At 43.1% G+C, this 13,919-nt stretch overlaps 1 protein-coding gene across 2 annotated transcripts in view; it reads left to right on the top strand.

The window, feature by feature from the left end:
* The window catches only part of LOC126401729 (bone morphogenetic protein receptor type-2-like), a 35,575-nt gene extending 23,146 nt beyond the window's left edge, over positions 1-12,429 (top strand). For both annotated transcript variants that reach the window (XM_050063194.1, XM_050063193.1), the window contains exons 7-13: positions 3,344-3,458; positions 4,757-4,917; positions 5,136-5,283; positions 5,573-5,709; positions 7,557-7,729; positions 7,822-9,158; positions 10,593-12,429. In XM_050063194.1, the coding sequence (XP_049919151.1) occupies positions 3,344-3,458; positions 4,757-4,917; positions 5,136-5,283; positions 5,573-5,709; positions 7,557-7,729; positions 7,822-9,158; positions 10,593-10,846 (2,325 nt within the window). In that variant the 3' untranslated portion in view covers positions 10,847-12,429. The remainder of the gene's footprint in view (positions 1-3,343; positions 3,459-4,756; positions 4,918-5,135; positions 5,284-5,572; positions 5,710-7,556; positions 7,730-7,821; positions 9,159-10,592) is intronic.
* Positions 12,430-13,919: the final 1,490 nt, after the last annotated feature.

Raw genomic sequence — 13,919 nt, 5'->3', positions numbered from 1 at the left:
AAGAGACCAGTGGTCCAAAAACCAAAGATATTTAAGTTGCTATAGTTGCAGCAAATCTTCACATTTGAGAAACCGATTGATTGACATGAAATTAATCTCCATTAATGTTGTTAGTGTACTAATCCAGAAACTGTCTGATCTTTTCAGCACTGCATTTGGAGTTAATGTGAATTATTTAGTGTGTGTCTGCTCATAAAGAAGGGTGGATTGTCAGGGGTTGTGAAGGAGATTGCCCTGGTCTATCACTACACACTATGCACTATCACCTTTCCCCCTTTTTCCCCCACTTGAGTTTGCAGGCCTAAAGAACTTCAATGTGGATTTTGAGAGATGGACAGGGTAGTCATTATAAATTAAAAAAAAACATTTAATCCACCTCAGCTTCTGCTGCAGACAAATAATGAACATGCAGCTGGCGTAGCAAAAGAAAACTTGGACACCTGACTGCTGCAGGCTGCCTCTGGGAACTCTATATTAATGCAGATGTACCTTAAAACTGAATCTGTTTGCTGTCAAAGCCTTCAGCATCATAATTACAAGTGAGTGAACCCCCACCCAGCCGGTGAAAGAAGCCTTTTTTGCATCGTAACCATTACGCCAGTACATGTTGTCATAGAAACGTGGTGCAAGCCAGGACAGGAGACCGAGACACATAATGCATTCAAGTAAATGATAATATAATTTATTTAAAATGAACAGATGTAATGTAATTTTATTTAGTAGCGGATGTGCGAATTGCCTCGTGATTGATTTTGAGAGAATAGAGCACGTGTGTGTTTGTGTATCAGGGCTAGACCAATAATGGATTATCAAGGCTGATGGAGATAATTAAGGAAGCAGTTTAATAACATCCAGCATAATTTCTGGTTAACATTTTCATGGAGTCTTTGAGAAGACATTATCATCTTTACACAAACCAGAATTGCATGTTGCTTTCCCTCTGCAAAAATCTAATAACTTGAGGAAACTGCAAGGCTTTTATTGAGTGGTGATAAAATATTTTGTAAGTCAACTTCATTGTGAAACTCTGCCCCCTCCACAGGGAGGTCAAAGCACAAGGCTTTTTTTTATGTTCTAAATTATAAATGTGAATATAATCTTTTCAGAAGATGTCTTTACCCTCTTTATTGATGGTGATGCTATGCAATTTTATTGTAAAAATTAATTGAATATGTGTCAGATGGGGTTGAACACAGTAGCATGGCCAGAAATATTGTGATAGTTGAGTCAGCCATAATTGAATGGTACAACAATTACAAAAAGAAGTTTGGCCGGGAATAAGAATGTTTGGAGAGGGAGAAAAACATATCTCTGGTTCTGCAGCATTGATTTTGATCCTTTATTTATTGTCCATTGTGAGTCTGACAGTGTTACACAAGTGCAGTGTTAACTTGGTGGAGTACTCTTCTAAATCCATAAGACTGAAATAAGCCTGGAAGACGCAGGTCCTCTGTTTTTAAATCATATATAAAGTAACCCAACAGGTTTTCTTTATATGCTCATTATTCATACCAGTTGAGCCTGGTTTGAGTGCAAATGCAGAAGACTGTCAAATTCTCACAAAATATTACTAAAAAATTTTCATGTTGTACCAAGTCAGAAAACAGACATATGCATAATACATTTAAAACCGTAAAACCAGAATTGCAGATACTGAGCCCTAGGCAGCAATGTTGACTAATGCACAGTTTATTATTCAACAAGTGACAGCCAGCCAAAGGCTGTTCACCTACTGCACACTAAATATAAGAAACAACCATTGCCTTATCAATCTAATCTCAATCACTGATTGTGTCAGGAATGACTTAAGCATAGGCTGACAGACGGGCTCATTTACAGCAGAGAGGTCACTTATTGGGCGATCAATCACCTGGGGTGGATATGCCTCAGAGCCACTAGGGGCTTGGGAAGCAGGTGATGTGGGCTCAGAGTGCTGTGAGGGGCTTGGGATAGGCCCTTTCTGTCATGTAGGATCACTTACTATGTTTATATGCACACTAATATTTCACTGTATTCCAAATATGACAGTATTCTGATTTTGATATGGGTCATGTAAACGTTATATTCCGTTTGGATATTCTGAAGTAGGCTTTTTGGCGAATGCACCATTTTCCGATTAAGACTTGGGATATGCGGGCAGAGGTTGGGTTTTAGGAGCATTCGGTGTAAATGTATACAGCAGTTTGCAACACACGGCCTCTTGCGTGTTTATCGTCAGCTTATGGTTGCCATGGATATGCTGTACATCAACTGGCCAGCCAGCTGTTTGCATGGCTGGGTAGAGATGCATGTCAAAAAGAAAAGCTCACATTTCTGGTCAGAAGGAGAAAGACATCTACTTTTAAACATTATGAAAGACTTGCATATATTATATAGAGGGAAGGTGTGTTTGCACAGTCTAACAAGTCCGCCACTGATGAAAAACTTTGAAAACATCCTATTAAGATGCAAAATAGCTAAAGCGTCTCCAACCGTTCTTCTTTTCCATTTTTTGACATGATAAACCATGTTAGGGTGCATTAATCGGAATATACACGGCTGCATGTCAACAGGAATATTAGTGGAATATCAGTTTTTTTGCCATGCAAACAGGTTTGTAGGATTGTCGTCTTTTTTGGATGAGGCTATGTCGTCATTATAATTGTTAATGTTGTCGGTTTGGAGATTGGGCTCACCTCTAAGACTTAGGCATCTTGAGATTACTAATTTTTCTTGTGACACATCTCTTGAAAAACTGAAACTCTGAGCCCTGTTTTGCCTCAGGGAGTTACTGGACTGTTTAGCCTTTACACAAGTTAGCTAGCTTGATCACCGTCAGTTTTTTCAGACCTGTTGTTGCCAGCTGCTGATTGTGTCCCCTACAGTTACCCTCTGAGCTGATATTTATTTTATTCACACATTTTATTAACTCATCAATTTTTCAAATGGGTGGCGCACGCACAAAATTGGGAGGCCACTGGCCCACCTGTCCCTACGCAGATGGGTGCACACACACACACACACACACACACACACACAGACATTACTTGCTGTTTGTTGACTGAAGTGAAAAACACCAAGTCAGCCATTTTCTTCCCTTCTTCTTCTTCCTTTTTTTTTATTTTTTTTTTTTAGATTTTGTTATTCCTGCACATCTGTGTGTCTTTATATCAGTTAGATCTTTGATGCTGGTGGTTGATTTTCTCTGTATTCTCTCTCCGTCTCTCCCGTGTTCGTCCGTCTAATCTCCCTTGTTTACCTTCCTCATCCATCTCTATTTCTGTCTGTTTTTATCCTCGTTTTTTCCCCCTCACTCTCTGCACCCTCTATCCTTCCCTGTCCTCTGTGCCCATGCACTCCTCAGGGCTCTCTGAGCCGCTACCTGGGCGTCCAGACCAACGATTGGGTCAGCAGCTGCCGGCTCGCTCACTCCGTCACCCGCGGCCTGGCGTACCTGCACACTGAGCTCTTCAAAGGAGGTGAGCTGGAGGACACACACACACACACAAACACACTAATTTAATTACATAACTGCTCACAGTTTATTCAGACTGAAGTTCCAAGGCTGTTCCTTCCATCTGTTACTGAAACACATACAAAGAATTGTGGTGGAAAAAGGGAAAGCCTTTGTGTGTGTTTCCCTGTTAGTTTAGCTTGTTTAGAAAGGCTTTAGTCTGTAGACTGTCTCACTGCCTGGCGCTTGAGCCGTCTTACGACATGCACACTGCAGCTCCACGTGGGTCTGTTTGGCTTGGAGCGCTTTGCATCCCTGCATTTTGACAAACACACACATACACACTGCGTGCACGCCCAGCCAAGGGTATTTATAGACTGGCCTCGAGCTAGCCTAAGAGAGTGTAAAAAATGGAGAGAGGGACAAACTAGGGGGAAGGAAGGCGGATGAAAGATAGGGATTCAGATGACATGTGAGTATCCCCGTGGCTCAATGAAATCAGTCTTGGGAGGCAGAAGTGACAACTGAACTAAGCCTTGACTCTTTTTTCCCTGTCACCAAACCTCAGCCTCAGCGGTTGCACTTAGCCCTACTCCTCTCTCTTCATCAGTGCAGATACACATCAAACAGTCTTAGAGGCGAGGGGCGAAGAAAGTGCACTTGAAGTAGTGTGTGAAGTAAAAGAATAGAAGTTATTCTGTTTGTGCAAGCATGTGACAAATACAAGCGGGGGTGTCTATCTCCTTTCGTTCTCTCACCCTGCAAGTCCAAAGTGATCGTCAGAGCGGAGAAGTGACAGGAGAGAAAGAGAGGGCTGGTGTTTGTGTGTAGCTGCTAACAGCAGAATCTCTCAGGCTTTGGTACAGTCGTCATCCTCCCCCACTCCTCCTGCACATCAATAGAAGGCAGCAGATAACTGTGGTGGCTGCCACAACTTCCAGCCGCCCTCTGCCTCACTGCACCCTCTGCTGGACAGTAACACACTGCAGGCAGAGGCTACTCTGTGTTATGGTCTTAATCCCATTGTTGTAGATTAGATTAGAGGGTTTAGCTGTCTGTTGACAGTGGAGCTTGCTTTGGTGAACAATGAGTAATGAGGGTAAAAGAAAGCTATATGAAAGGATTTTCTGGATGTTAACATTCATTTGCAAATACCACAAACACAGCCGGAGAATATTGTATCTTTGAAGCAAACATTTTGGGAGTGTTGTACAGGCTTACATTTTCACTGAAAGATAAATCAGCCCCAATCCTTTTGTCTTGTGTCTTCTCCTGATTCTCTCTTTGTCATTTTTTTGTCCCTCTCTCCTTTCATCCATCAAGACTTGTACAAGCCGGCGGTGTCCCACAGGGACTTGAACAGCCGGAATGTTCTTGTCAAGGCTGACGGCACGTGTGTCATCATCGATTTTGGCCTGTCCATGAAGCTGACAGGAAACAGGCCGGCGCGTCACGGGGAGGAGGAAAATGCAGCCATAAGTGAGGTGAGTAGTCAGGAGCTTTTAGAATCTATATATGAGGTCAGTGCAATATGAGATAATCAGGAGAATACAGTATAAAATCTGACATTATTCCTTATCTTTTTCTTTGCTTTCTTCCTGTCTCTTTGTCTTTCATCACATACCTTTTCTCATGACTCACCTCTCCTAAATCCCGCACACATCTTTTTTTCTTCTTCTTTTATTCCTGCTTTGTCTGCCAGGTGGGGACAATCCGCTATATGGCTCCAGAGGTTCTGGAGGGTGCGGTGAACCTGAGGGACTGTGAGTCAGCACTGAAGCAGGTGGATATGTACGCCCTGGGCCTGATCTACTGGGAGACCTTCATGAGATGCACTGACCTTTTCCCTGGTAAGACAGACAGACAGACAGACAGACAGAGGCACTGTGTGAAGGCTGTCTTTAGACACAAAGATGCAAATGGTTGTAGTACTGTTTAAATTGTACTCCCATTATTATAACAAACAACAAAAGAACGAGCCCCTCCCATGCAACAAAGAGCAAAAAGCCATTAAATACACATTCATCATAGTGGGAAGCAGACATAGAACGCAGATAGCACATTCATGAGTTTAATTAATATTTCTGCTTCATGAAAAATATCTAAAACACATCCTTCCTCTTCCTGCCCTACCTCTAGGAGAGTCTGTGCCAGAGTACCAGATGGCCTTCCAGGCGGAAGCAGGGAACCACCCGACGTTTGAGGACATGCAGGTCCTGGTATCCAGGGAGAAGCAACGGCCCAAATTCCCCGAGGCCTGGAAAGAGAACAGTTTGGTATGTTCATATGTGTGTGTGAGACAGCAGTGCCAGACAAATTATAATACACCGTCAGCAAAGTGTGAAACGTGTCATTACAACTTTATCTTGAGATGATTGTCTTTGGTACATATAGTACAGGAAACATTGGGGGCAAAAGAGAGGCACAATATGTTATAAACGTCACTGGCCAGATTCAAATTGGGCAAACAGTGGTTACATAGCATGTATCTCAATCTCTAGGCCACTGGGACACCACATCTTTGGGAAAGATATGGTCATTTTTGTCCTTGCAGGGCATGGAAAATAAAATGGACAATTTAATAATTATTGCACATAGGCATTATAGTATCTAGTACACTTAATCCCCTCTGGAGATTTATGGAGTCTTCTGTATGTGCAACCATAGTCCAACCAGAATCTCATGAAGCTGGAAAATAGTATTATGTTGTTGGCAGATTGCTATTTTGAGGTACCAACAAAACCATGGTCTTAAGTCATGACTGAGTATTTTCATGCCATTTTAAGGGTGTATTATTCATATAGTAAGATGCACCTACATAGGAGGGTTCACAACGTGCTCACACTCTCAGGGACGCGTGAATGGGTTGCGGGTGGGTGAAATAATAAATCATTAATGAGGAAAATATTAATTGCATTCTTTAAAGTGTGAACAGAGCAAAGCTGCAGAGCTTCTGTCTGCTGCTTCTCTGCACCAGTCTCCCCATTAAGAGAGACACTATGCACATTAAGGCATTGAGAGCAAAATTTACCATGTAAATAGCGTGCCAGGAGATGACACTCTGATTGGTTGAATTCATGTTACACCTAAAACACACTCATCATTATTTGAGGGACTAAGTACAACCCCTTTACCCCTTGCACCTCACTCTGCATCCAGATTTTGCGCCGTTTAACCGACAAAAGTGAAGTTGGACTTATGCCACACCCTTTAGAACATGCACAAAGATGGTTTAAATAGGGCACTAAGACACAGTTTCTGTTGAGCTTTAAGGACAAATAATTCTGTTCTGTGTATTGAAACTGTTTTTGTTGGCTATAATAATTACTCCTGTCCATACTGGCTGCAAAGACAAAACCCACAGTCTTTGTTTTGTGTACAAACGACTTGCAGCGTTCAGCTGAAGCGAATATGAGGCTTTATCAGTCTGAGTTAGACAAATAAAGTGGGTATCCTCCAAAGTAGGTCTTTTCAGTTTAAAATTTCCCATGTGTGCCCTCAACTGTGTTTACTTACTGAACTGCAGAGGAGTGGAGTGACACAAGGAGGAAAATGGCACAAAAATGACTAACTTATGAAGATGCCCACTTGATTTGACTATCACACACTTCTCAAGACTTAGGAATGCATTTTAACACAGGATAAGGGCTGAGAGTTTGTCCCCAAACACTTAAATTGAAATTGCCCTATAAAGGGAACTCTTTGCAACCGCTATGGAGAGGGAAACAATCACAGCGACCAATAACTCTTCCAGTCTACAAACTGTATGGGCATGTGAGCTGTGTGTTCAGATAGGCTTGAAAATGCTCTGGTAGTGTGGGCATGCCGGTGGCTCAGGGGTTAAGAGCTTGACCAATTAACAGAAACATCGAGTCCCCCCAGGGACCTTTTGTTGCATCTTTCTTTCCCTCATCTGTCTTACAACAATACTGTCATGCACATGTAGACATAAAACAGTTATTGGTCACTGTAATTGTTAGTCCTGTCTGTACTTGCTGTGAAGAGATCCCTTCTTACACTTCCTTTAGTGTAAAATATGGGTGGAAAAATCCAGGAAATGTTTCTATAGCAATCAATGTTTATATTGCTCAAATTTTAAATATGAAAACTGTGTCTCCTCCAGGCGGTTCGCTCTTTGAAAGAGACAATGGAGGACTGTTGGGACCAGGATGCAGAGGCCCGACTCACAGCACAGTGTGCTGAGGAACGACTGGCAGAACTGCTCCTCATATGGGACCGCTCCAAGTCCGTCAGCCCGACACTCAACCCCATGTCCACCACACTGCACAATGAGAGGTAGGCGTGAACACAGACCTACCTCTGTCATGGCGGTACTTGTTTCAAATGTTGACTTTAACATTTTCTGCACTGTCTGTGTTTTCTGCCAGAAATCGTATGACGCCAAAGTCTGGCCCGTACACTGACCACCCCTCCACTTACATTGAAGAGCACGAGGGCGTTGCCAAGAATACACAGGCTGAGACCACTGGCTCTGTAAGTGGTCGAGCTGGGCCTGGGACCGGAGAGAGAAACCGGAATTCAATCAACCAGGAGCGCCAGCAGCAAGCCAACGCCCGCCTGCCAAGCCCAGAGGGCAGCAGCACCAGTATGGGCCTGAGAGGCAGCCCCTCAGCCTCCACTACAACCACCACTATTATCTCTGACTCTGAGGGACCTGCAGGGACTGCCACAGTCCCCGTATGCCTCCATCTGACCCAGGAAGACCTGGAAACCACCAAGCTTGACCCGAAAGAAGTAGACAAGAACCTGAAGGAGAGCTCAGACGAGAACCTCATGGAGCACTCGCAGAAGCAGTTCTGCTCTCCAGATCCACTGAGCCCCGGCAGCTCCAGCCTCCTTTACCCCCTCATCAAGATGGCCAGTGAGGCTGCAGGCACATCAGACCCCACTGGCTCCATGCCCACCACCATCTTCCCCCTGCCCAAGCAGCAGAACCTGCCCAAGAGGCCATCCAGTCTGCCTCTGCGCACCAAGCCCACCAAGAAGGAGTCGTCGTCTTCACTCAGGTTCAAGTTTGGACGCTCGGGGAAGTCCAACTTGCGACAGGTGGAGGGAACAAAGATGAACATTGGTGCAGTAACAGGCACAAACACAGCTGTAGAGCCCCATCGGGGCACAGGCACAAACAACACACCTGCTCTACGAGACACGCATGTTAATGGTAGCGTTAATGGCGCTGTCAATGGTCACGCCAGTGCTGGGATCTCGTCTATGGCTGCAGGCGGAGCGACAGGTTTCGGAGGATCCAGCATAACTCAGAATGGGTCTGGAGCCCTGAGGTCAGACGACAGCCGTCTGAGCCTCGGCGTCATCACAGCCAGCCCCGATGAACATGAGCCACTTCTGAGCCGCGAGCAAGAGCAGCCCGATCCAAGAGAAACGTCCTCGAGCGTCGCAGCTCTCCGCTCAGCCCGACCCAACACGAACAACAACAACAGCAACACCGGCCATGGCCAGGGGGACGGGGAGAGTGGAGGAGAGAGTGATGGAGGAGAGGAGGAGGGGAGTGGGGAGGGAGGAAGCAGGGAAACCACGGGGCCCCCAGGAGAAAGCTCGGGTTCGGGGTCTGGCATGGCTGCCCCCCAGGGCGAAGCTCCGGTCACCATGAGAGGGGAGGCCCTGCTCAGGCAGCCTCGAGCCCGCAGGCCTGAGAGACCAAACTCCTTGGACCTGTCCTTCACAACACAGGACCTGGCCTCATTAGGTGATTTCATACACCAACACCTCACACAAGAGTCATTTTCATGTCCAGTGCAACAGTATGGCTCATTGATGTGTTTTATAGTTTGTGGGTAACAGTGGAGCTAATAAGAATTAGATATATCAGGCTTTAATACACATAAATGTGGTGGATGCATTCACTGATGGTTTGAATGTGCACATGGGATTTGTTGACAGTAACAACAAAAATACAGAGTTATCCTTTTGTTTAAAATGATATAAGATGCAAATCTTTGCACTGGAGAAACTACAAATGTTTGACATTTTTTATTTGATAAATTCCTTAAAATTATTTGGGTGATTCATAAGTTTTTTGTTAACAAACTAACCTGACTAATAATTTAAGCACTCTATTGCTCTATTGTGTAATAGATCAACTATGACGAGTTATGTAGCCTTAAAGAGACACTACGCCAATTTTAGACATCAAGATCAGTCTGCTTGTTATGTGGAGTACTACTCAGCCTGTGAAAATAAACCCTGATGTCATAGAGGTATCATTGGGCCTGTCTCAGTTTAGGCTTGGAGACTTGTGACAGAAAGTTTCTTACTGGGGCATGCAGTTGGAATAAAATAGACATTACCAGGCAGGAAGGGTCTGATGAAACTATCGATTGCATTACAGGAAATGTCGAATTCAGTGACTTTGGAGATTGACTAGGGAATAAAAGTCAGGATATCTTGGTCTCTGCTACTTCAGTTTTGACAATATTTTCAAACTGATGTTTCCCAACTTAATTGAAGTGTAACACCCAGGCCATACTGCTTTGCATGAGCAGCGTATGATGACTACCTTTCTGAACTGCTGTGGCTCACATGGGTGCAGTTTTCACACTGACAGGCTTGCTGCTGCAGCACTGTTGCAGAGCTGCCTGCCAGCCCAATCTCTCCTCACTGAACGCTTCTTTGATAGTGGCTGGTATGACTTCTGTATTTTTACAGTTAAAAGCCAGTACTCCACTAAGTTATGGAGCTTTGCAAGCCACTGCATTTTGAATAACACAGTCCTGCAAATATTTCACAATATTTTAACTTTTTTTTCATGTCTGTGACAGATAAAGACATTGAACCTGTAGTGAAAGGTGGTGTGATGTCAGTATATCAAAAGACCATTTTCATTGTCTGATTTTGCCAAAAACTATGTGTGTCACATGGAAAAAATGTGCAAGATTACGAATCTCTAGATGTTCGGCAGCTGAGCAGCAACTGAGCCATGCTGCTCATGTGAGCAGTGTAGCCCGGGTGTAAAACTGAATTGCTGGAGTGCTGTTTTAATAAATGGTAATACTAAAGTGACCTTTTCAAGGACTTGTAGTCTTACATGCCCTACAGAAGACTGGTATTGAATATGTTTCATGTACACTGGTATAAAAAAACGTGGAACAAAACACTTATCAGTGTTCTCTCTGTTTTCCAGGGGAGGGTTTGGTACAGACAGATGGAGCCTTGGGGACAGGAGATAAGATCAAGAAGCGCGTCAAAACGCCTTATTCCCTGAAGAAGTGGCGACCCACCACATGGGTTATCTCCTCAGACACCAGGGGGCCGGAGGTCAACAACAACGGCTCCTCCCGTGGTCAAGGTCACAGTCAGAACCGGCCTAAATCCAGTTCGGCCATCTACCTGCGGGGAGGGAGCTTGGCGAGTGAGCCCAGTGACACGCAAGTGTGAACTCAGACCCTCTGACAAGACTGGAAAAAAAAATAAGCAGAGTGCGTTTGGTTTCTGTCTGTTGAGCTCTCTGCTTTAAATCAGCAAGAGGAAGCTATGGAGTGTCTTGTGAACAAACAGTCGAGTCTGATCGTGTACAGTAATTAGGCCTGTCTCACTCCTGTGTGTCTTTCTAATGATGGCATTGCTTTAAATGGAATCCAGCTATGCAGCATTTTCATCTGCTTCTGTTTCTGCGTTTTATTAATCTCCCTTTGTTGTTTTTTTTTTTTACATGTTTCACCCTCATGAGCATAGCAATCTTTTAAATGGATTTCTTTCTTTCTATGTGCACTTTGAACCGACTAAAATCAGTGTTTAGAAGTCCTGTCTGTTGCGACCACAACAAGAGGTGGTCTCTAAACTTAAAAAGGCGATGAAAAACAATCAACTCTTTGAGCGTTCTTTCTCGTACTCTGCTGTATCAAGCAACATTCGAGAGAAGGCTCTGTAAAAGAATTGACGGTCTTAAAAGACGGAACAAACTACTATAATTTTTATTTCCTTGATTTGTATGCAATACCAATTTTATCTTTTTCGACTGTATCCATTTTTTTGTATCATAATTTTTAATTGTGCAATAGGATGTAGCTTTTAGATGCTTTCGATGTTTTATCGCCTCCATTATTTTGGTCATTGTTTTATCCCGTCGTTATTTTTGATATGTTAATCTCTGTTGCACTTAAGAATTGTCACAATCGTTTTGTAAACAATCCACCATACTCTATCACCCCCTGACTCAAGAGGAGAAAATGGATGACAATCCTCCTCTTGTTCCTTCTTCTCTGAACTATTTTTAGGGGGACACAAACACTAACAATCAATCCCAGCTGACTGGAAAAGTGAGTTTTCATGGAACTCCTCTGCTTGCACAATTACACCAGGAATGGCTCACACTCTGGGGTCTTTGAACACTACAATCACCAGAATCAAATCTACGGAGGGATCTGTTACAGTGGCCGACTCAATCACTGTACCACTATCACCTGACCTCACTGTGGACTCTGTGTTTAGCTGTCTGTATGTGACTGAAAGACCTGAAACACTCGAAAGCCCAGATTCTGCTCTTTGAACTCTGTTGGAAATCAGATACTAGTAGAAAAGAAACCAAACCCCTCTGAAGCACGCTGGATATTATTTCTGCTTCTTGTTGTCTCATCCCTTGATGTTCGAATGACTGATTTCAGTGTGTGTGTGTGCGCACGTGTTGTGTTTCTTTACGTCAGCAAGCATTAAAATTGTTGGGGCCTAGCGCTGTACAGGCGTGCTGAAATGTCATTGTACCCATTCTGTATTTTCAGCGCTGCTTCAGGGCATATTAAAAGATCTCATTTATGTTTTTGTAATCTGTAATTTGTATGAGAAAACATATGTAAGTGTATTGCATTGATATTTGCATCGTTTTTATGGAATTCTGTTTTGCATTCAATGGACATGGCCTTTGATTCCATTGCTATGCATCTGCTCGGTACAGTTTCTGTAAACATTTTCAAGTCAATATGGAAGAAAAAAACTCAATAAATGTATGAAATAATTGTTGGTTACATCTGTCAAGGGCATGTCTCATTTGGGTTTCAGGCAGTTTATTCTGAAAGTACTGTAACAGGAAAAATATCAGTAGTAGTTTTACAAAGAAGTAAGAAAGATAATTGCTTTAATAGGCCTTTCTTACCGCAGACATTCTGACTCATAGTAGGATAAGCACAGGTGTCATTAATTACACTAACAATGGCTCTGTTGTATTCAAGCACTCCAATGAGAGTGACAGTGAGCCGGCACACACAATACTGAGATCCTCAAAGCAATGTAGCTCAGTGAAACTCGGCCATCATTAATTTCATTATTTACACCTGTGTTCCTCCTACTGTGACATGAAAAAGGCCTGTAGAGGTTTAAAACTGGGACTGTTTTAATTAAATGACTTTGGACTTGCATACCTTTTATGCTAAACATGAAACTACAGCAAGCAACCTGTTTTTCCAACTCCGTATTAACACTGAAAATCCCCTTAGTTTATAAATGTACATAAACCTAATTGTAAAAATGACAATTTTGATTTTAACGATGGGGGAATAGTGCCAAAATGCTTAACTATTCCTTTAAAAACTCTCAGTGATAGTTGTGTGTTATCCTATTTCTGTTGTTCTCATGTTTGCATTTTAATAAAAACACCTTTTCATACTTTAAAAAGTAGGTGGCTATGTAAAGTAGGAGTTAAAATTGTATTATCAGTAAAAGGCAACACTGACCGTACTATTTTGGTAGCCATATTATTTTTTGCATACATCAGAAAAGGACAGCAGTAGAGGACCACAGCTGTGTGACGTACAGTCCTATTCCTCGGTTAATGGTTAAAATAAGTCAGAAACAGCTTAAATATACATTTTAGTAACCCTGTCACACAAAACAGTTCTCAGAGACTCACCATCAGTTGCTGCAGTCGACACAGGAGGGAGACATTTCCTCTCCTCCACTTGTTTACCTCACTTCTCCTCTCCGCCGTCTGCTCCACGCGCCCTAGCAACTGCAGCATCAGCACGAGCAGCGCAGCGTTGGTACGCTACGTCACAGCTCTGCTTCGGCAGCGTCAAGTCAGCGAGAGGCAGCCTGGACGTCACGGCGGCACCGGAAACTCGCCGACCTGCATTCAAAATAACATGAAACTTGTCAATATCCTATTTTTTTTTAATTTTGGTTTCAATTCAGTTCCGTTTCAGTTGATAGCATGAGTTTGCTTGTTTCAGTTTAATTTTTATTGTTAATTTTTTTTTTTTTTTTTGATTTAGTTTTTAATAGTTTCAGTACAAGTTTTAGTTATTATACATTATAAAATGGGTGTGTATGTGTCAGGGGCAAGATTTAAGAAACAGCAAACAGTACCTTAGTCTACAGTCATGGCCAAATCAATCTGCAAGGGGGCCCCTGTTACTCACCCCCATAAAATGCCAAATTGCAACAACCGATGTCTTATGACTAGATTTTACCACATGGTCCGACTTCATGCTAGGGCTCTACGATCAGATAACATAGAAGG

Source organism: Epinephelus moara, chromosome 15 (assembly GCF_006386435.1).
Source record: "Epinephelus moara isolate mb chromosome 15, YSFRI_EMoa_1.0, whole genome shotgun sequence".
NCBI lineage: Eukaryota > Metazoa > Chordata > Actinopteri > Perciformes > Serranidae > Epinephelus > Epinephelus moara.
This window is presented reverse-complemented; position numbering and strand designations above follow the sequence as displayed.